The following is a 21,412-nucleotide window of genomic DNA, read 5'->3' as shown; positions in this document are numbered from 1 at the left end:
ATATATATATAAATATATATATATATATATATATATATATTAATTAAAACACATTTTACCCGCGCGCGACGATGCGACAAAATAGGTGTCCTCCCTAGGCAAAATTGACGTTCCGGACGCGTTGGCGCAGTCCGTTTCGTCATCCGGGGTCGCTCGGACGACGTCGTCGACGATCGGGTCAAAAAAGCGTCGAAATTCAAATTTCACAAAAATATTGACCCGCGCTCGATTGTTTCAAAAATTTCATTCGAGTCTACGACGGGTAACAGTGCAAGCGATGTGAATTATGGCGATCGGACGTGTTGGCTCTCCGAATTGCGAAGTTTGTGCGCGCGGGAGTGCGAATTGTGCAGAAGGCCACCCTAAGGCTCAAAAAGGTCCTATAGGGATCCCTTTTGGGTTTCCTCATGTTGGTTTCACCCTTCTAAATGCTAGAAGTCGATACCACACACTTGGAACCACAAAAGAGGACGGAAATAGGTCAAATTACAATGAGGCGGGCACCACTTCTAAGGTTCTAAGATAGTCAAAGGGAGATCCCTAAGGCTAGATCCTAAACCCTAAGAGGAAGACCAGACCTCACTAAAAATGAGGTCAACAACTTTCTTTCCAGTTTTTTTCCTATTTTATGTATTTCCTACTTTATGTCTTTCCTTCTATCTTTGGGTGGTTATTAGTAAATGAATTGATTCGTAGTAATATGAGTTATGTCTTTCCTATTTTATAATTCATGTAAACATATTTATACCCCCTTTTCATATAAATGAAATTATCCTGCTCAATTCCCAAAACCTACATTTTGTTTTCAAACTTTATTAAACTATATCCCTCTTCATTTCAGCTTCAAAAATAGAATTTTTAAAGTTTTCATATGCCACCCTCATACATTTACTTTCCTAATCTAACTTAAACATGAATATGAAAATAGTGCAATCCTTGGAATCTTGCTCTCATTCAGCTTGATACCCCCAAATTTCATAAATAAGCCTAATCCACTTCAAAACCCACTCTTACTATGCAACCTTAAATTGTATAATTTATCACAAGACACCTTGAAATTCCATGATTCCTATCATTCACTCTCATGCGATAAACCTAATCCTGCTATTTCTTTTGATCTGTATCTGTTGTGGTGGAGTATGTATGCCAAGAGTGACACAGACATCATTCCCGCGAGCGCCGTCTCGTAGGATAACAATAGACGCAAATCGAGATTTCCCGTTCCAAGCTAACTTGGGGCCAATCGACCCATCTGAGGCGTGGGATTGCCGCCCACTCAATGAGGGGCCTCTACGCCACTCCTTAGTTACTCTAGTATTATATATGTTATTCCTTCGTGTTTTAGGTTGGTTTTGCATGTATTTATATTTTGGATAGCCATCGGCTTTCGGTGTTTCCCCACTAAGGTTGTATCTGAAGGCGAGAACGTGCTTCAGTTGTAATTTTGCAGCCCGCAATTCCTTAGCACCTCCTTTCCCCTCCCCTTGAATTCACAACCTTCCTTATAGCCGCCCCAACCTGCCGCCGCCCTTCCCAGGCTCACTCACAGCCACCTAATATGTTGTCCATCCGCCAAACAACCTCACATCCCTCACCTCCCTTAGCTGCCACCACCTTCCCACCTCCCTTTTGGCTTCCTTGCTGCTGTCCAGTCGCATGTCAGCCTTTCTCTGGCTACCGGTTGACCACTCAACCACCCAAACCTCTCAATTTCCTCCTATAACTGCATCCTCCATCTTCGAATCTCGCCCTACTGGGGGTACTTGTTTGTATTGTCTTTTTCTCATTTATGTTGATTGTTTGTGACTCCTTATTTGAATTGCAAGAATAATATAATTGTTCTGTTGTGGTTTGGGTTAACTTCGATATCATTTGGTATTAAAACTAGCATAATTCTAATCTCATCTTAGGGTTTCTAACATCTACCACCCTTCAAATTTTCTTCCCTACCCTACATCACCATTACACACCTCCTTCTACCTGCCTACACCTGAAACCTTAACCACACTCTGAGGAGATAATTGTCTGAATCTGATTAAGAATCTTTAAAGCAACTACTCCGCCAAGTGCTACATCAGCTTAATGTCAATTTGGAAAGAAACTAGGTGGGATCACCGTTGACCGTAGTAGTGAAATCTGTGAAGGAGACCTAAAAGAACACCTGAATACCTTCCTTAATGATGATTCTCGTGGAGCAGAAGCATGTTTCAATGCTTTGGGATACAATATCAACAGAGGCGTAGTGTTGAAATACCAATTGGAAGATACAGAGATGACTCAAATGAGGCGCCTATTATAGAATACGAAGATGAGATGCTTATTAGAGGACTCAAATATGGATTGTATGTTGGAAGATACAAAGAAGACGTGTCTCTTGGAGGATATAAAGATCCGAGAATGAAAATGGACCTATCAAAATTCGAGGGAAGAATGGATTCAAATGATTTCTATGATTGGATGCAAACTGTTGAGTAGATCTTTGCATACAAAGAGGTGCCCGATGACAGAAGAGTAAAGCTCGTTACCATCAAGCTGAAGAATAATGTTTCCTTGTGGTGGGAGAACTTTAAGAAGGACAGTCAAAGTAGATGGGATGGAATCACTTCTTGGAAGAAGATGGAATGGGAGATGCAGGGAGATGCAGTAATAGTATCTCCCCCCGACACTACTGTCGGGATATTTTCTTGAAGCTCTACTACCTGCAGCAGAAGGAGCTATCAGTGGAGGTGTACATGGCAGTATTTATGTAGCTTAAAGTGCGAGCCAAAGGAACAATCAAGAGATGCAGTGGCAATACCCTTCTCCGCATCCTTTCCTTCACTGTTTTCGTCGCCTTCTCTGCTGCAGCCACTTAGAAGAGCAACACCTATGTTGTTTCTGTAGCCGCCGCCTTCCTGCCAACCTTTCTACCATGCCAAACCGTTCAAGTCCCTGTCGACCTCCCCTGCTTTCCATTCATCCACCTCATAGCCTGCTGTTATCCAATTGTAGTTCTCTCTCTACCACCCAGCTGTTGCCAGACATCAAGCCCCAACCAATCTTTCACATCTTCAGCTACCTTGCTGCAACCCTTTTCCTTCTACTCACCCTTTTGCCATCCAACCCCAGTCTAACTTCCTTCTACCGACAAACCACAACCACCTGACCAATCACTTGTTGCGTCCGCCCTTCCCATCCACATAACTGGCCATCACCCTCCTTTAAGAATGCACCTCGGTTGTGTTTGTCGTTATTCCCCATTTTAGTGTGTAGGGTTGTAACTACCTGTTAACTTTTCAGTAATCATATTTATTTGCTTCTTCTTGTTTAGGTTAATTTCGGTTTAATTTGGTATCAGAGCTAACCTAACCTTAGTCCTAGCTTAGGATTGCCCAAATTAGCCCCCCAATTTTTTTTTTCTTCCCACTTTTCCACTCAAACTCTCACACCCCATCCACCCCTAAAACCTTAAAAACTTAACCATAACGCTGAGGAGGCAATTGCCGAAAGTGACCAAGAACTGACCTTGGAAGAGGTTCAACAGGAACTCTGCTGAGTGCTACATTGGCTTACTTGAATTGAAGAAATGACCCATGAAGAGGTCATCGTCAATCGTGATACCGACATTTGAGGAGAGCAAGGGGAACATTTTAATCTCTTCCATAAGGAGGATTCCAATGAAGAGGAAGGTAAGCCACAATATTTTGGGATTCAGTATCAGCGGAGGCGGAGGGATGAAGTGCCTATTAGAGGATGCATTGATGTAGGAGTGAAAGTAGATATACCATATTTCGATTGAAGAATGGTCAAATGATTTCATTGAGTGGTTGCAAACTATCGAGAGGATTTTTGAATATAGGAAGTTGTCAACTGATAGGAAATTGAAGCTTACTGCCATCAACTTGAAGAAGAGCGTTTCTTTGTGATGGGAGACATAAAGAGAGAGATGGGGAGAGGGGGGAACAACATCACTACCTGGGAGAAGATGAATGAGATGCAGCGATAATACCTATCTCCACACTATTGCCAGAATATTTTCTTGAAGCTTCTCCACCTGCAATAGAGGGAATTATCAATGGAGGAGTACACAACGAAATTTATGCAGCTCAAGCTGAAATGCGGGTTGTTGTAGCTAGCGGAACACACGATAGTCAGGTACTTGGGAGGCCTTAAGCCCCTCCATCGACAATGTGTTTTAACTACAACTTTATTAGAAGCTAAGTGTCGTTTAGACCCTAGCACTGAAGGTGGAAAGAAAACAAAAAATAGAGTAGTTTCCTACCTCAATTGAGCAGTCACCTACACTTGGAGGCATTATTAGGAGAATGTCTGGAGAAGTTGGGAAGATTGGCGAGGAGAATGACAAAACAAATCAGAGTGAGAAGAACCTTGAGAAGAGTAGCATGCCCAATACGGTTCTAGCCAGGAAATACTGCATATGCCATTGATATGGACACATCGCCTTCAGCTGCCCGACGAGCTGAGTTGTGTCCTTCATCAGGCAGGGTGTCGTGGAAGAAGTGAGTGGTGAAGAGGCAACTGAAAAGCAGGGTGAGGTGTACTAGCTCCGAGGAGATGAGGGTGAAATGCTAGTTGTGAACGATCACTTGTGGTTGAGGCATAACATTATTCACAATCGTGAAGGGAAGATATACAATCTCATTATTGACGAAGAGAACTATGATTATATGGTTTTTGCCTTTATGATGAATAAGTTTGACTTGGCCACTCAAAAGCATTTTCCAACCTAATTGAAGAAGGGGAATGAGATATGATCGGATCATCAAATCTTGGTAGAGTTTTTCATTGGAGACCGACTGTAGGATCATGTGTAGTGTGATGGCATATCCATGGATGTTCGCTACATTCTATTGGGGAGGATGTGACAGTTCGATCTAGGGGTGTAAACAAGTCAAGTCGAGCTCGAGTCCCTCTTTGCTTGAACTTGAGCTTCATTAATTTTATCGAGTTCTAGCTTGAGCTCGAACTTAAGCCTACAAATTCAAACCGGCTCAAGAGTTGAGAAATAATATTATATTAAACTAGTGTTATAATAAAATGACAAATAAAATGAAAAAATAGGAGAAAAAAAATAATAAATTACTTAATATAAAATATAAAATATTATTTTTTAAACATATTCAATACTTTTAATGATAAAGTATTTAAATTTAATATATTTTGAGTATATTTATTTTAATATTTTTTTAAATAAGACGGTTCACAAGTTAACGAGTCGAGTTAGGGCTAGCTTGAGCTTGGCTTATTAGCTTACTAAGCTCTGTTAATGAGCCGCTTATCGAGTCGGCTTAGGAGTTGGCTTGAATCACACCCCTAATTCGATTACAAGACTCAGCATGATGAGTTCAAGAACACTTACTCGTTCACAAAGAAGGGGAAACACACAGTTCTCTTGCCCATTAAGGATTCTAGAGGCGCAAATACACATTGTGGAAAAGCATGTGGCCCCACGCGCCACTTTTTTGTAGGCCGCACGTGAGCCCCAATGAAGATGGGCTTATTCGTCTTAAAGGGGATTGAGGAGGAGCCTGAGCCACCATAAATGATCTAACTACTGCTAGCTGACTTTCATGATGTGATGATTGATAACCTATCAGAGGGTCTACCGTCACTAAAGGATATTCAACATGTCATAGATCTTATCCCAAGATTTGCGTTGTCAAATAGGCCTTTCTACAGATTGAATCCAGCCAAGTACGAGGAGTTTCAATGATAGGCGCAAGATCTCATTGTTAGGTGGTTGATGAGAGAGAGTATCATTCTATGTGTCATTCTCACTTTGATGGTACCTAAGAGAATGGTTCGTGGAGAATGCCCATTGATAGTTAAGCTATCAATAAGATTACCATCAAGTACAAGTTTACTATACTTAGTCCGTATGATCTACTAGAGCAGTTGCATAGAGTCATTCTATTTTTTAAGATTGACCTACACAATGGATATCACCAAATCAGGATGAGGCCAAGGGCGAATGAAAGATAACCTTCAATACCAATGATGGGTTGTACGAGTGGACAATCATGTCATTTGGACTGTCTAATGCACGCAGCACATTCATGAGGCTAATGAATTAGGTGTTCCAGGCTTACACTGGAATGTTTGTAGTTGTTTACTTTGACAACATATTTGTCTACAACAATTTGAAGGAGGAGCACTTGTAACATTTGAGGTTGGTCTTTGAGATTCTGCGATTATGAAAGTTATATGTCCAACCGAAGAAGTGTCATTTCATGACAACATGAGTTTACTTTTTTGGTTTACATTATAATTATTGCAGGCATTCAGATGGATCCTATGAAGGTAGAGGCTATTGTGAGCTGGACACCCTCATAGTCCTTTACTGAGTTGAGGTAGTTTTTGAGACTGAAATTCTTGTATAGGAGTTTCATCATGAGCTTCAACATTATTACAAATCCCCTGACAAAGCTTTTGGAACGAGAGTAGTTCTAGTGGACAACATCTTAGTCAATCTTTAGCACCCTGAAAGAGAAGGTGACTTGTGCTCCAGTGTTAGCTTTAGCAGATTTCTGCCAATATTTCCAGGTAGAGTGTAATGCCTCTAATGTAAGGATTAAAACAGTATTGAGCTAAGGAGGGCACACCATAGCCTTCTTCATTTATAAGTTGAATGAGTCAAGGAGAAAGTATTTGATATATGACAAAGAGTTACATATTACTGTGAGAGCTCTTAACTACTGGAGTCACTACCTATTGATGAACGAGTTCACTCTTCATGAATCACACGGCTTTTAGGTTCTTGAACTGTCAGAGCAAGCTAAAGGGCAAACATGCTTCTTGGGTTGAGTTTTTGGTCATTCTAGTTTGCGCTCAAGCATAAGGTAGGAAGTCAGAATCGATTAGAAAATGCCTTGAGTCGCCAACACTTGTTGATCCACTCCATGCAGGCTCGAAATATTGGATTCGAGGTGGTGAAGGAGCTGTACGATACATATGAAGGTTTCAAAGAGATTTGGGAACAGTGTCAAGAGATATCTGCGAGGTAGGGCCACATAATTGATGTCTATATGTTCCACCAGAATAGATGATTGTTTTCATTACTTTTTCTCTTTTATTTTTTAAGGAGTTGTCAGCTTATCTATCGTCGTATAATTTCCTTTTTCGAGTGAATTTATCTTCCAGATAATATGAATGATATGAAATTGAAAGGAATCGAAAATGATGGGATATACGACAATAAATACAAATGAGAAAAAACACGTGAAAAACTTTCTTGAAGAAAATTTTGCATGATAGCTCAAGAGCATACAACCAAAATGAGATCGGATCGAAAATGTCCTCGAAGAAGTCCTACGAAAAAAACTCACAACCAGAAATTCAAGTTTGTTTGCTTGTTCTGGAAGTCAAGAGCAACTCCCGAAGGGACTTTTACTTTAGTTAATTACATCCTGAGGGGTGCCCAAGAAAACTTGCGATTAAAAGAATCCTGCTACACTTATGTAACGACTAGTACAGTGGTACAAAGTGCGGTTATCTAATAGGAACGTTCTGATGCCATCAAAGCTAACACTGATCCATACGGGCAGAAAGTGAGCATCTCACTATCCCATATGAATGGTGACTTATCGGTCGATCGAGGCCTATAAAATAACCAGGGCGAAATAACCGGGTTGTCGCATAAGATCTACACTATGCTTCCCAGGCCAAACCGGGTCATAAAGGCAACTTATCTGCAATTAGGGTCTAAGCGACGACATCAACGAATCGTCAAAAGGGAGTGACAAAGCTCAAATGGGATAGTTAAAGGAGGGGAGGAGTAATCCCTAACAGGCAGAGGTAGCTAAGTCGGGGCACTATGGACCCGTCATCTCAAGTCATTAGGACCCTAGGTCTACGTGGTCTTGAATGTAGTTGACCCAACACGTCTAAAGATTTCCGGTTAACAATCTGTGAATTGTATCGTCCATGGGGGCTTCAGTAGCCCTAAGGTCAAATGAATGAATCTCTATTCTATGACTATCAGATGGAGCTCCGAGAGGTGAGATTTATACCCGCCAAAATGATAAGGCGCTGTTAGAAAGGAAGATAAATGGATGTTCAACTACAAAGCTGGAAACACCCCCAATAATAGGACTTAGTCCCCATCGTGTTTAGCTACATGCAGTTTTATATTCAAGCCCAAATATAGAGGCTCTATTAATTTGACTTGGGATGTGATCATGCATGCAACCCATTTTTAAACCGGTCTGAAGACCATGCAAGTAAAAATATGTTTTAAAAGTTCTGAATCTTTTAATTCAAAATTTTAATTAATCTTGAAATTTTATTAGGGTTTTGTAGAAAATTTTATAATTTTAGGTTCTAGAGAGCCTAAGTGGTCCGCTAGATTCCCCAAAAAAAGCACAATCTAAAAAATGTGAAAATAATCCAAGCATATAAGCATGCAAGAAAGACAGTAAAATAAGCCAAATATAAAATAATTAGAGGTTGGTGTCACTGAGTTGACGACATATATCAGAAACACAAAAAGACGGCCAGACACCGCATAAGTACATAATTGGTCCTAAATTTTATACATCAATATAATTTAGATTTAACGTAAGGAACACGAGCAAGTAATTCCTGATCCCCGTCACATGGTTCATCTTGCTTAACGCCTCAGAACCCGTGTTGTATCTTATTTCTAATACAACTCTCATAAGGACTCTAAAAGTGCATATGAAAAAGAAAAAATGACTCGACTTGCATGAAAATAACGTTAGTGAAAAATCTAACAAATATGCAATGCATATGAGCCATGCTTGAAACTAAGCAGCGCTTGCAGAAAATAGTTAGTCATAATCATTACATTATTCTTCCCTGTTATACTGAAGTGTGTATTTTAAGCATGACTCTGCAAGAAGACCGACCTAACATACTACAACAAGTATCAAAATAGTAATCATGCAAGCATGCCAAAATCACAAAATGTGATGCCTGGCTAGGGCAATCGAAACGGCAGAGAACTATAGCCAAGACATCGGAAAAGACTACCTAGAATCATAGTCCTGAGCCTAGCACACCGTCTAACGTATAGGGCTGTAAACGAGTCGAGCTTGAGCGAGCTCAGGTTTGGCTCGTGTTCGACTCGTTCAAAATTGCTCGTGTTCGAAATCGGCTCGTGTTCGAAATCGGCTCGTGAACTATGTGGTCGTGTTCAGCTCGATTTATATATTCGTGTTCGTGTTCGGCTCAAAATTGACTCGTTAAAATTAAACTGAAATTAAACGGAAAAAATAGATGTGGAGTGTTGGATTCGAACCTGGATCAAATATATGCAAAACAACACATAAAACCGCATTACCATAATAACTGTGTAGGCTAGAAATTTTCTTGTCATTTCATTAGTGCCATTCCATAAAGATTGATTGACCACCATTCAAGCAATTTTGCTTATACAAGATCAATTCCTTATAGGTCAATTACAAGGAGTTAAGCTAGGCTATAAATGGCCCTAATTGGAACAATTTTCAAGGCTTTTTAGACCCCTCACCAACTTGGGCCAAAATTTATCTATTTTCTTTATCTTATTAGATCAACTATGATAAAGCTAAGAATAGTCTCATTCTTATGTTAGTGTTATCAATAAGGATTTTCTCATCCTTATTTTAGGGTTGCTTCCTTTTCTTATGCATCACTTGTATGAACTCTTTAATCATTTTTCTTTGATAAATGAATTATTATGGAGCCAAATTACGAGTGCTCATCTCTTCATTTGATCTATCGTGTAGTAGAGCTCTCCATTCCTTCTATTTTCATCTCATTCTCTCTCTCAAAATTTTGCAATTTGTTCTTGTGCGATCATCCTCCGTCAATTTGTATTTGAGTGGATATTCATTGTTTTGTATTAGAAGTTATTAATATTGATTTACTTTCTTTCCAGTTTTTTCCTATTTTATGTATTTCCTACTTTATGTCTTTCCTTCTATCTTTGGGTGGTTATTAGTAAATGAATTGATTCGTAGTAATATGAGTTATGTCTTTCCTATTTTATAATTCATGTAAACATATTTATACCCCCTTTTCATATAAATGAAATTATCCTGCTCAATTCCCAAAACCTACATTTTGTTTTCAAACTTTATTAAACTATATCCCTCTTCATTTCAGCTTCAAAAATAGAATTTTTAAAGTTTTCATATGCCACCCTCATACATTTACTTTCCTAATCTAACTTAAACATGAATATGAAAATAGTGCAATCCTTGGAATCTTGCTCTCATTCAGCTTGATACCCCCAAATTTCATAAATAAGCCTAATCCACTTCAAAACCCACTCTTACTATGCAACCTTAAATTGTATAATTTATCACAAGACACCTTGAAATTCCTTGATTCCTATCATTCACTCTCATGCGATAAACCTAATCCTACTATTTCTTTTGATCCGTATCTGTTGTGGTGGAGTATGTATGCCAAGGGTGACACATACATCATTCTCGCGAGCGCCGTCTCGTAGGATAACACTAGGCCTAAATCGAGATTTTCCGTTCCAAGCTAACTTGGGGCCAATCGACCCATCTGAGGCGTGGGATTGCCGCCCACTCAATGAGGGGCCACTAAGCCACTCCTTAGTTACTCTAGTATTATATAGGTTGGTTTTGCATGTATTTATATTCTAGATAGCCATCGGCTTCCAGTGTTTTCCCACTAAGGTTGCATCTGAAGGCAAGAACGTGCTCCAGTTGTAATTCCGCAGCCCGCAATTCCTTAGCACCTCCTTTCCCCTCCCCTTGCCTTCACAACCTTCCTTACAGCCGCCCCAACTTGCCGCCGCCCTTCCCAGGCTCCCTCACAGCCAACTAATTTGTTGTCCATCCGCCAAACAAAACTCCCACCCCCCCCCTCCCTTAGCTGCCACCACCTTCCCACCTCCCTTTTGGCTTCCTTGCTGCTGTCCAGTCGCATGTCAGCCTTTCCCTGGCTACCGCTTGACCACTCAACCACCCATACCTCTCAATTTCCTCCTATAACTGCGTCCACCATCTTTGAATCTCGCCCTACTGGGGGTAATTGTTTGTATTGTCTTTTTCTCATTTACGTTGATTGTTTGTGACTGCTTATTTGAATTGCAAGAATAATATAATTGTTCTATTGTGGTTTGGGTTAACTTCGATATCATTTGGTATTAAAACTAGCATAATTCTAATCTCATCTTAGGGTTTCTAACATCTACCACCCTTCAAATTTTCTTTCTCCCCTACATCACCATTACACACCTCCTTCCACCTGCCTACACCTGAAACCTTAACGCTACGCATGTGTGTTAACTTCATACATTAATGACGAATGCGTCGACAAGTGTGGAATGATGCATGAAAAACATACAACGCAAGTGAAGAAGAGTGTGTCGTGAAGGCAGTGACTCAGAGAATGAGTGTGTTGTGGAAGCAGTGTCCCTTGAGAATGAGTGTGTTGTGGAGAGTGATCCGGAGGGTGGGTGTGCTGTGGAGACAGTGACCCGGAGGATATGTGTGCTGTGGAGGCAGTGAACCGGGGGATGGGTGTGCTGTGGAGACAGTGACCCGAATGGTGGGTGTGTCGTGGAGTGGAGGCAGTGACCCAAATGGTGGGTGTGTCATAGAGGCAGTGACCCTGAGGGTGGGTGTGTCGTGGAGACAGTGACCCAGTGTCGTGGAGGCAGTGACTCAAAGGGTGAGTATGTTGTGGAGATAGTGACCCGAAGGATATGTGTCATGGAGGTAGTAACCCAGGGGATGGGTGTGCGTGGAGACAGTGCCCTGAGTGTGGGTGTGTCGTGGAGATAGTGACCCGGTGGATGGGTGTGTTGTGGAGATAGTGACTCGTAGGCTGGGTGTATCGTGGAGGCAGTGACCCGGAGGGTGGGTGTGTCGTAGAGGTAGTGACCCGGAGGCAGTGACCCTGTGTCCTAGAGGCAGTGACCAGGAGGAGTGGGTGTGTGTCGTGGGGGCAGTGACCCGGAGGGTGGGTGTGTTGTGGAGCCAGTGACCCGGAGGGGTGCCTACAGTGATCCAGAGAGGCGCTGTAGGGAGTGAAACTATGCAATTTTCGTTGGAGGGAATTGCACGATAGGTCAGCTCGGTGGTGAGCCATCCGTCCATATGATGTGAATGTGAGGGATAAGTGTGTGAGAAAAACCCAAAAGCAAGACATGCAAATGCATCATTCAATCAATCGTGCGAGGATGCTAGTGTGAAAGTGCAAACACGCAAAGTTGGTGCATCGTGACACGAGGACATTACAAAGTAGGCACGAAAGGAATGCTACAGTGGGACATATACGCCCTCCATGAGCATATGAGAGCGTATGCTTACGGATGCATGACAAGGTGCGTGGTGTAAGATGTAGTCACACAAGCAACTTGAGACAAACATGTGATGATACAACATACAAGTGGAGTCGGTTGAACCGATCAAATCGATGGCGGCCGATCGATCGAGTCAACGAAGGCGGACGGTGTAGGCGGCTGATCGACGAAAAAGGGCTAGTCAAACTGATTGGACTGATAGCTATCGATCGAACGAGCCGACGAGGGTCGTTCGAGTTGATCGGGCTGGTGGATGTCGATTGTTCGAATCGACGGATGTGGTCGATCAGACCGGCATAAGTGGCCAACTAACGAGGAAGAGCTTTCTGAACCGATCAGACCAGTGGCAGTCAATTGAACGAGTCGACGAGAAGAGTTGATCGAGTTGATCGAGACGGTGGAGGCCAATCATTCGAATCGGCGGATGTGGTAGATGGGGCCGATGTAAGCGGCTGACCAATGTTGGTGGCGGTCGATCGGACGAGCCGACGAGAAGAGGAAGAGTCAATCAATTTGATCGTGTTGGTGGAGGTCGATCTTTCAAATCAATAGATGTAATCAATCGAGCTGGCTTAAGGAGCCGATGGATGAGGATGAGTTGTTTGAATCAAACGAACCAGTGACGGTCAATTGGACGAGCCAACGAGAAGAGCCGACCTAGTTGATCGGGTCGGTTGATGCCGATCGTTGGAATCGACAGATGTGGTTGATCAGGCATGCGTAAGCGACTGATTGGCGAAGAAGGGATTAGTCGGACCGATCAGACCGGTGGAGGGCGATCGGACAAGCCGACAAAATTGGTTGATCAAATTGATTGGCCTGTGGATGCTGATAGATCGAACCAACAACGATAGTAGATCGAGCCAGACAGGATGTGCGGCTGGTCGACAACACATGCAAAAAAGATTTTTTTGATGCAATTTTAAAATTCATGCAAGACACTCAATGCGAGTATGGACACATGCACATAATGGAGATGCCATCATGCTCGATGACGAAGACAAGCTCAACCTAACGATCTCATTGGTTACCTTGGGTGAGCAAGCGATGGAGAGGTGTACCAACGCCATATTTCGCGATGCAACGTGACGTACACCTCCGTTTGCATGACACAAGGTGTCGCGAGGATTCCTCACGATCGAAGGGGCGAAGACCAAAGGTTTGTCTTCATTTTCTCAGTTAATAGGTTTCAAAAGTCCATCCGAATGAAAACACCGATACAAACGACAGAATTAGTACAACCTGTCTTTTCTATTTTTGGTATAAAAAGAAAAAATGGGTAGGTTATTCTTGAGGATTCTCTAGAAAATCGCAAAGGCTAATAATGCTAGGGGGCTTCCTTTAGGCACGAACAAGCCTAACCTAGCTCCTCTAATATCTAGACCTTGGGGCCCTGAGAATGGAAATTGCGAAAGTTTAAGGAGTCCCACCACCATGGTGGTTGATCGAAGTCTGACACTCGTTTCGGAAGAAGCACTCCTCGTCGTAGGAGAGATGGCGAAGTTCTGGCGAGGTCCGCTCCACTCCTTCTCCAAAGATTGAAAAAGCTCTCCTCCAGAAGGAGAGTTCGACGAGATTCCGACGGAATTCTATTAGGAGCTCCGACAAAGTTTTGGCGATGCTCCTCTTCACAAGCTAGGATGAAGCTCTCCTAAACTTGACTTCCGAAAAGTTGGTCGGAGAGGAAGGAGATGACCGGAGAGGAAGAGAAATGAAGGAGGAGTTGGAAGAGGGCCAACTTCTTTAGTTTTTCTTTGAGGAGGATGAAGGATCCCTCTCCAAGTCTTCTTTCTCCAAGAGTTTCTCCAAGGGACAACTCTAAGATCTCCAAGGGAAGCTCTCAAAAGCCACACACCTGGGGAAGAAGAAGAAGCACACACACAACAAATGCCCTAGCCAGAATGAAAGAGAATGGAGATGGATCCTGCCTTGGTTGCTCCTCCCCTTTCCATAGGCTTTACATGCCTTTCCCCTCCAAGAGCACCAAGTGTCCAAAGGTGGCCACCCTAGCTTCCCCCTGCCAATCATCCTCTAAACATTCCTTAAACAAGCACTTTCAATTGGTTTCCGGTGGGGTTGGCTGAGCTGCAAAGGACAAAAAATCAAAAAGGTGGGTGACCTAGTGTGGTCACGCCCAAGACCCGACATAATTACATCGGGCTCTCTGTTTGGTTGGCGTGGTAATGTCGCTTGAGGGCTTTGGGCGTGGTCACGCTCATGACTCGATGTAATTATGTAGGGTTCTCGGTTTGGGTGGCGTGGTCATGTCTCATTCATGCATGGTCACGCCGCTTGAGGGCCTTAGGCGTTTTTTTTTGGAGTTTGCGGCGTGGGCACTCCAAGACTTGAGCGTGAGCATGGTCACGCTCGGGGTTGGGCGTGGCCACGCCCAATCCAAGCGTGGTCACGCCGGACCCCCACAAAGGTGGACGTTTGGAAAAGTCTGTCGGAGGGGATTTCAAGCTACACGTGAACCTGGAAGACCTGAATATGAGTAGGACATTACCCCCGAACTTCCATAGAGGCCGTAAATGCGTCTCAGGGCTTTAGAAGGCATTTCGTACACGTGTTGCATCAAAAATGATTGCCAATATTTATGTATTCACAAATATTCACTGAGAGAGTTCATCATTTAAGAGACATATAGGGGGATTAACAAACCATTTTGGCAAATACAAGACCCTCACACTCGTGAGGGAATTATTTTTTGGCTCAGACTAACAAGAGATGTGGAGCAGTGCGTCAGGTAGTGTAGAATTTGTCATCTAGCTGGAATTAGAGCAAAAACACATGCTTATATACACCACTATCAATACTGGGTGGATGTAGCATGGATTTTGTTGTGAGTTCCAAGGACACAATGGAACAATGATTCATTAATTGTGGTAATTGACAGGTTCTCAAAAATGACTCATTTTGTACGGTACCACTGGATACTAGATGCAACACATGTGTTGATTTGTACTTTAGGAAGATCGTGAAACTACATGGGAAATCCAGAATCATTACCTCTGATGGAGATGTCAAGTTTTTGAGTCGCTTATGGAGGAACTTATGGGCGAAGCTTGACATTATGCTTCAATTCAGCTCAGCAGCTCATCCACAGACAGATGGTAAGACAGAGGTGCTGAATAGAAGTTTGAGGAATCTTTTCAGGTGCTTTATAGGTAATAACATAAAGCAGTAGGATTTGATTCTAACCCAAGCCGAATGTGCTTACAACATGTATATAAGTCAAACTATGGGACACACCCCCTTTGAGATTGTATATGAGCGCAACCCACTCACTCCACTTGAGTTGGTACCACTTTTTCATATTTCGAAGGTTAGTGTGGACGCTGGGGCGAGAGCACAGGAGATTCAGATGCTACTCAACGAGGGTGGGAAAGAGATCAACAAGTAGAACTGTAAATATCAGGAAGTAGCTAATAAAACTAGGAAGAAATGTCTTTTCAAGAGGGAGAACTAATAAGGATCAGATTGAAGAAAGAGAGATTTTCCATGGGATCTTTCGGTTCGAGGACCTCAAGCCTAGAACAAATAGACCTTTCAGAATCTTCAAGAAGCTGAATGAAAATACTTATAAGATTTAATTGTCAGGGGATTACAACATTTATGTTACCTTCAATGTGACCAACTTGACTCTATACTACAAGAATATAGACCGAAGGACTGATGCGGGGTGTCTTCGGCGCTTTTGCGGGACACGACAGCCTTAAGGCTCCTTGAACCTCTTCAGCCAGTCTCTGCATGGACTGGTTCAACCCAATGGAGCTGATGGGCCGATCGATCATTGCAATGAGATTGCCAAGAAATTGTTGGACCCCATTTTAGTTACCCTAGTATTATAAATATGTTGTTGTTTGTGTTTTAGGTTAGTTTTTTTTATTGTGTTTTATGCCATAATAGCTGTTGGCGTCTCCAGTATGCAAGGGCGGTGGTGCTCCTGCTGTTTCTCATTCCAAGGTGGTGACTATCCTCAACTTTCCCTTCTCTACATCCTTTCCTTCATTGCTGTCGTTGACTTTTCTGTTGCAGCCGCCCGAAAGAATAATCCCTGTGATGGTTCTACAACCGCTACCTTCCCTGAGCTTTCAACCATCCCAGACTGTCTGCTACCCTTCCCTGCCAACCTTCCCTCCATTCTAGCCATCCACCTCACAGCCTGTTGTTATCCTGCCGCAGCTCTTCCTCTACCACCCAGTCGTCGCTAGCCATCCTGCCCCAACCAATCTTCCATTTTCAGCCAACCCATTGTAGCCCTTTTCTCCTTGCTCACCCTTTTTCCGTCCAACCCTAGTCAACCTTCCACCTTCTACCAGCCAACCATGGCCACCCGACCAATTATTTGTTGTAGCCACCTTCCCCATTCGCATAACCGATACTCCCTAGTTGAGTTTGTGTGTGATGTTTGTCATTATTTCTCATTTCAGTGTATTGAGTTATAAATGCCTATTGTTTTTTCAATAATAATATTTATTTGTTTATTTTTCTTTGCGTTAACTTCGGTATCAAGGGTTTCACTCATATACAATCTCAAAGGGACTAACCTATCGGTTAACTTGTGGACCTATTGTTTACAAACTCAACTTGGGGAAGAACTAAGTTCTACTATTTGATGTTCTTCCCACAAACATGCAAGGAGATTTCTCAAATTGTGATTCAACATTTTTGTTTGTTCATTTGTCCGTGGGTGTGTAGCTAAGCTGAATTGAAGCTTTGTACCTAACTTACCTCATATAGTCCTACAAAAGTGACCCAGAAAATTCACGTCTTTGTCTAAAGTGATAGTTTGAGGCACGCCTTGAACATGGATAATCTCCTTGAAATATAAATTTACTAGCATCCATCATCTTTTGAAAATGTACGAAATGTGTCATCTTGGAGAAGCATTCTACCACATCCGTCATGATCTTGTTTCTTTAGATTTTTTTTTATCATATATGAGATGATTATGATTCCCATTTTCATATTAGGGTTCATAGATCGTAGCCTTCTGATGTTATTATGGTTAAGCTGATCTTTGTCATTGTAAATTTTTAAATCATCTTCATATAACTCTAGCTAAGATAATCCATCTTTTTTTTATCCATATTCACCCTATAGAAGATTATGCTTGTGATTGTTGATTTTATTCATTCAGACCTCTTTGCTCATACACAGTGGCAAGGACAATGATTTCATACTAAATCTGATTATTCATATCATTTTGATTTTGATTATTATTTTGCAGATCATTATTATTTCTAGATCATATAAACTATCTTCTTATATTTATGACCATGTTGATTCATATCCTCCTTATCAACTAAGGTATCAGCAGTTATCGTCTAAAAGATATTTTGGTGATATCCTTACATATACATCTTTAATGAAGATTTTTCCTTTCAGCTCCATGCACTTTTCTTATTAAGTTTTACATGTTTCTTTGACCTCACAAATTTTAGAATCTATTCTAGTTGAACTTGTGCTAGAACATTTGATAATCCTTACCTTATGATGATGACACGTATGAAGATGTTTGTGATGACACGTATGAAGATGTTTATGATGACACAAATCTTACTAATAATTAATGGAATACATACATACCACTCAATTCTTAAGCATTTACATGTCAAACACATAAGCTTCCATTTTTACATATATGCTACCCTATGTATGCATGAAAAGGTACATTTTACTTTTTAGAAGTTAAAATAGTGATATGAAAGATCTGGGTATTATGAATTTAAAAAGAAAAAGTTTAGGTGTAAGACATGTAAATACATAGGAATTGGGTGGTATGCATGTATATGCCCCATAATTATTTGATGCTCATGCTACCGACAGCTGAGTTTACTATCATGTTGGAGATCCTGTCAAGATGTTATCAAAGTTTAATTTAAAGCTTATGTGCGATGAAATGTTTTAGCTTAAGCATGTTGTTAAGCATGAGATTGTATTCTAAAAACTCCATTGCTCACAACATTGATAAACATTAGCTCTACTTGGCTTTCACCAACTTACTGTAGTGTTTTTTGCTCTAATCCACTTGCCACTATCTTAAGAGATGTATAGTACTTCAAATGAGTATTCATATACATTGGAGATTGAAATAGTTCTGCATTCCCAGCATTTATAACAAGGACCTCGGTTTTGTCCACATTACAGAGATCTCATATATGCATAATTTTTGTGCTGCTCAACTCCAAGTTTTTAAACTTCTTTAGACTTCTTTCTATTATAGCACCATATATTGGATGGTCACTTCTTCCATCAGAGTTTCAGTGGTTATTTTCATATAGTTGTGATTCTCATTTATTTGCCCTCATTCCTATTAAGTTGTAAGTTTAAGTGGTAATTTTCATGCAGTTGTAATTTCAGGGCAAAAAAATACATGAAAGAGTTGATATGAATCATTTATTTGCCCTCACTCCTATTAACTCTCACATGTAGTTGTACCTTTCATTTATTTTTTTGTTTCTTCCCATGCGATCTTGTGCACACCACTCTTTGTTGCGTACTCATCAATTCTAACTCCCTACTTGCTGATCCATATTCATCTCTGCACCTTGCATTTTGAACAATGTATTTTCTACTTGCATGTTTCCAAATAGGTACCACTTTCTCCCTTTATTTTAATTCTGATTTACAATGTTAAGTCTTTTTTATAACCTTCTTAGTGTTCTCCTTGGTTGAAACTTTTGATCTGAAATGTGATTCTCAGTAGTCCCATCTTTCTTTTGAGAATTTACAACTTATCTCTGATTGTGCTGGCTTAATGTCTTCTCCTTCTGTATTGTTTTCTCATGTAATGATAAAAATCTCATGCAAATATAAATTCTCTTTTTCATTGTGTAGTTCGAGAAGACTAGTGAACTCTCAAGGCGGGAAAGGTATTTGATCATCTTTCTGTTCTTTTTCTCGTGATATTTAGCCAGTTTTTCATTCCCTGCTGATTAACTTTAGAAGTTATATGGTCCTTTCATAAGCTATAATAATTTTTGTGAACTCCTCTGTCTTTGTTTTGTATAGTGTATGAAGTAAATAAACTAGAGATTGATGATTATCATGATGGATAATCATGGCCTTGGAAACTACATTTTAAATTAAGCACTCTAAAATAACTGTCAAATTTTCACGAACTACTTGCTGCTACTCTTTAGGAAAGACCTTGAAAATCTTGAATTAATTTCTTGTTTGCATAGTGTTAAATATCAAATCCACTTGACATTAAGATTCTTTGTATCGGAAGACAATTCAGGTTTAGTGTTTTCTGATGCAGTGTCTATGATGTTAAATTTTGAATACATGTAAAGAAATTTGAGGATTCTCTCCAAATAATTTGATTGATTGCTTTTTTTAATTGCAAAAATGCAATACTAGAATTAAAACCCTACTTATAACCAAATGATCAAAATATTCTAGATTGTTCAACGAGGATTTAAAACCACAGAATATCTACTGTCACTTGTAAGTTAGTTTTGAGAAATTGAATTTTTAATCTGCTAAATTTGAATAAAATCAGGGACACTTATCAAGTAATGTCATTTTATGCAGACGAAATAAGAATAATAGATGAAAATACTAAAATAATAAAATTCAAGTCTTACAAAGATAAAGGGTAACAACTTCTCTTGAAATTAGATATTTAGAATTATACTGCACTCGAAGGAACCATACATGAAAGTTACGTGTACAGAAATATAGACAATTTATAGATTTCTAGACGAGAAATTTTGGTTATTTCTACCACAAATTAGGACACTCAATTAGACAATCTAGTTTGATGTCTTTTGATCATTTGTTTGTTTTTTGGGACATTTTAGTGCTTTAGTATACTTAAAAATTAATTGATTTTGGACTCATTTGATTTATGTGGTCAAAGTATCATTTTGACTGTATGCATATAAGCTTTGGAGGATGTTTGTCCATCAGTTGATCTCACAAATTTTAAAGTTCGTTTCTTGTTGCTCTGTTCAGGCCCCTTTGAACAGATCATGACATTTTTCGCATTATTAAATTCATATCATCTCTGTCTAGATTTTAGTTCAGTTGAAAATAAATTTCAAATGATCTCGGAATTAATTTTAAATTTACTTTTTCAAATGTTTGCATGCTTTGAAATTTGCATTAAAATTTATCCTTTATCAGATGATTATTTTGGTGACATATGAATTGCCATAATTATGATACCCCTTTCTCAAAAATTTTGTAGTGAAATGATGCTTCTACAACCATTCTGCGACAAGTTAGCAGCTCAAAGCTGCACTTCCTTTTACATCCCAATTTTTGTAAATTGATTTATTTTATTTGTTCAATTGCCAAAAAAATTGTTATTAATGGCACTTTTGGCATTTGCTAATTTGTTGCACAATAGTGTGTGGATGCTAATGTAACAGTTTGTGGCTTTCAAACTATGTTTTTTCGGAGTTCGTGTAGCATATGATTAAAAACGTTTTATTTTTCACTTCTATCAACATTTTGTGTCTTTACTCTGATTTTTTTTTCTTTTGGTTTCACTTTATTTCCATATGAACATAAAGACTTGTCAGTCGTGTTTTAACTTTGGCTTATCACAGAGAGGAGATAGAGAAGCAAAAAGCTCATGAACACTACATGAAGCTACAAGAACAGGGAAAAACAGAGCAGGCCAAGAAAGATTTAGGTAAGCTTAATTTTGATCTCTTCCGCCTATAGCCAATCTACCACATCCTGTCATAGCTAATATTTTTTTTTCAAAGATTTACATACATACCACTCAATTCCTATGTATTTATATATCTAACACAAACTTCGACTTTTACATATATGCCACACCTTACGTATGCATAAAAAGGTGTATTTTACTTTTTAAGATTAAAATAGTGGTATTGTTGTTGTGATTTGAAGGATTTGGTTTGTATACATTTAAATACATAGGAATTGGTTGGTATATATGCAAATGCCCCTTTTTTCTATTGCAGATAAGTTAAAAACTAAATGCTAGTTCTGAAAAACTTGGTTTTGATTCTTGTTCTTCTTGCTCTTTGCAGTTTGAAAAAATGCTCAGATTTTTTATAAATCTGCTGTAGCATCGCTTGCAAATTAGAGGCTGAAATTTCTTATGAGCACAAAATGTGATTTTTGTTCATTGTGATTAAA

General features: G+C 40.1%; 1 protein-coding gene across 1 annotated transcript in view; it reads left to right on the top strand.

The window, feature by feature from the left end:
* Positions 1-20,968, top strand: part of LOC110020546 (28 kDa heat- and acid-stable phosphoprotein-like) — a 75,262-nt gene extending 54,294 nt beyond the window's left edge. The window contains exons 5-6 of the mRNA XM_020718684.1: positions 19,130-19,164; positions 20,851-20,968. Of these exons, the coding sequence (XP_020574343.1) occupies positions 19,130-19,164; positions 20,851-20,968 (153 nt within the window). The remainder of the gene's footprint in view (positions 1-19,129; positions 19,165-20,850) is intronic.
* Positions 20,969-21,412: the final 444 nt, after the last annotated feature.

This window comes from Phalaenopsis equestris, unplaced genomic scaffold, assembly GCF_001263595.1.
Source record: "Phalaenopsis equestris unplaced genomic scaffold, ASM126359v1 Scaffold000099, whole genome shotgun sequence".
In the NCBI taxonomy this organism is placed as follows: Eukaryota; Viridiplantae; Streptophyta; class Magnoliopsida; order Asparagales; family Orchidaceae; genus Phalaenopsis; species Phalaenopsis equestris.
Note: the sequence above shows the minus strand (reverse complement) of the source record. Positions and strands in the feature narration are given on the sequence as shown.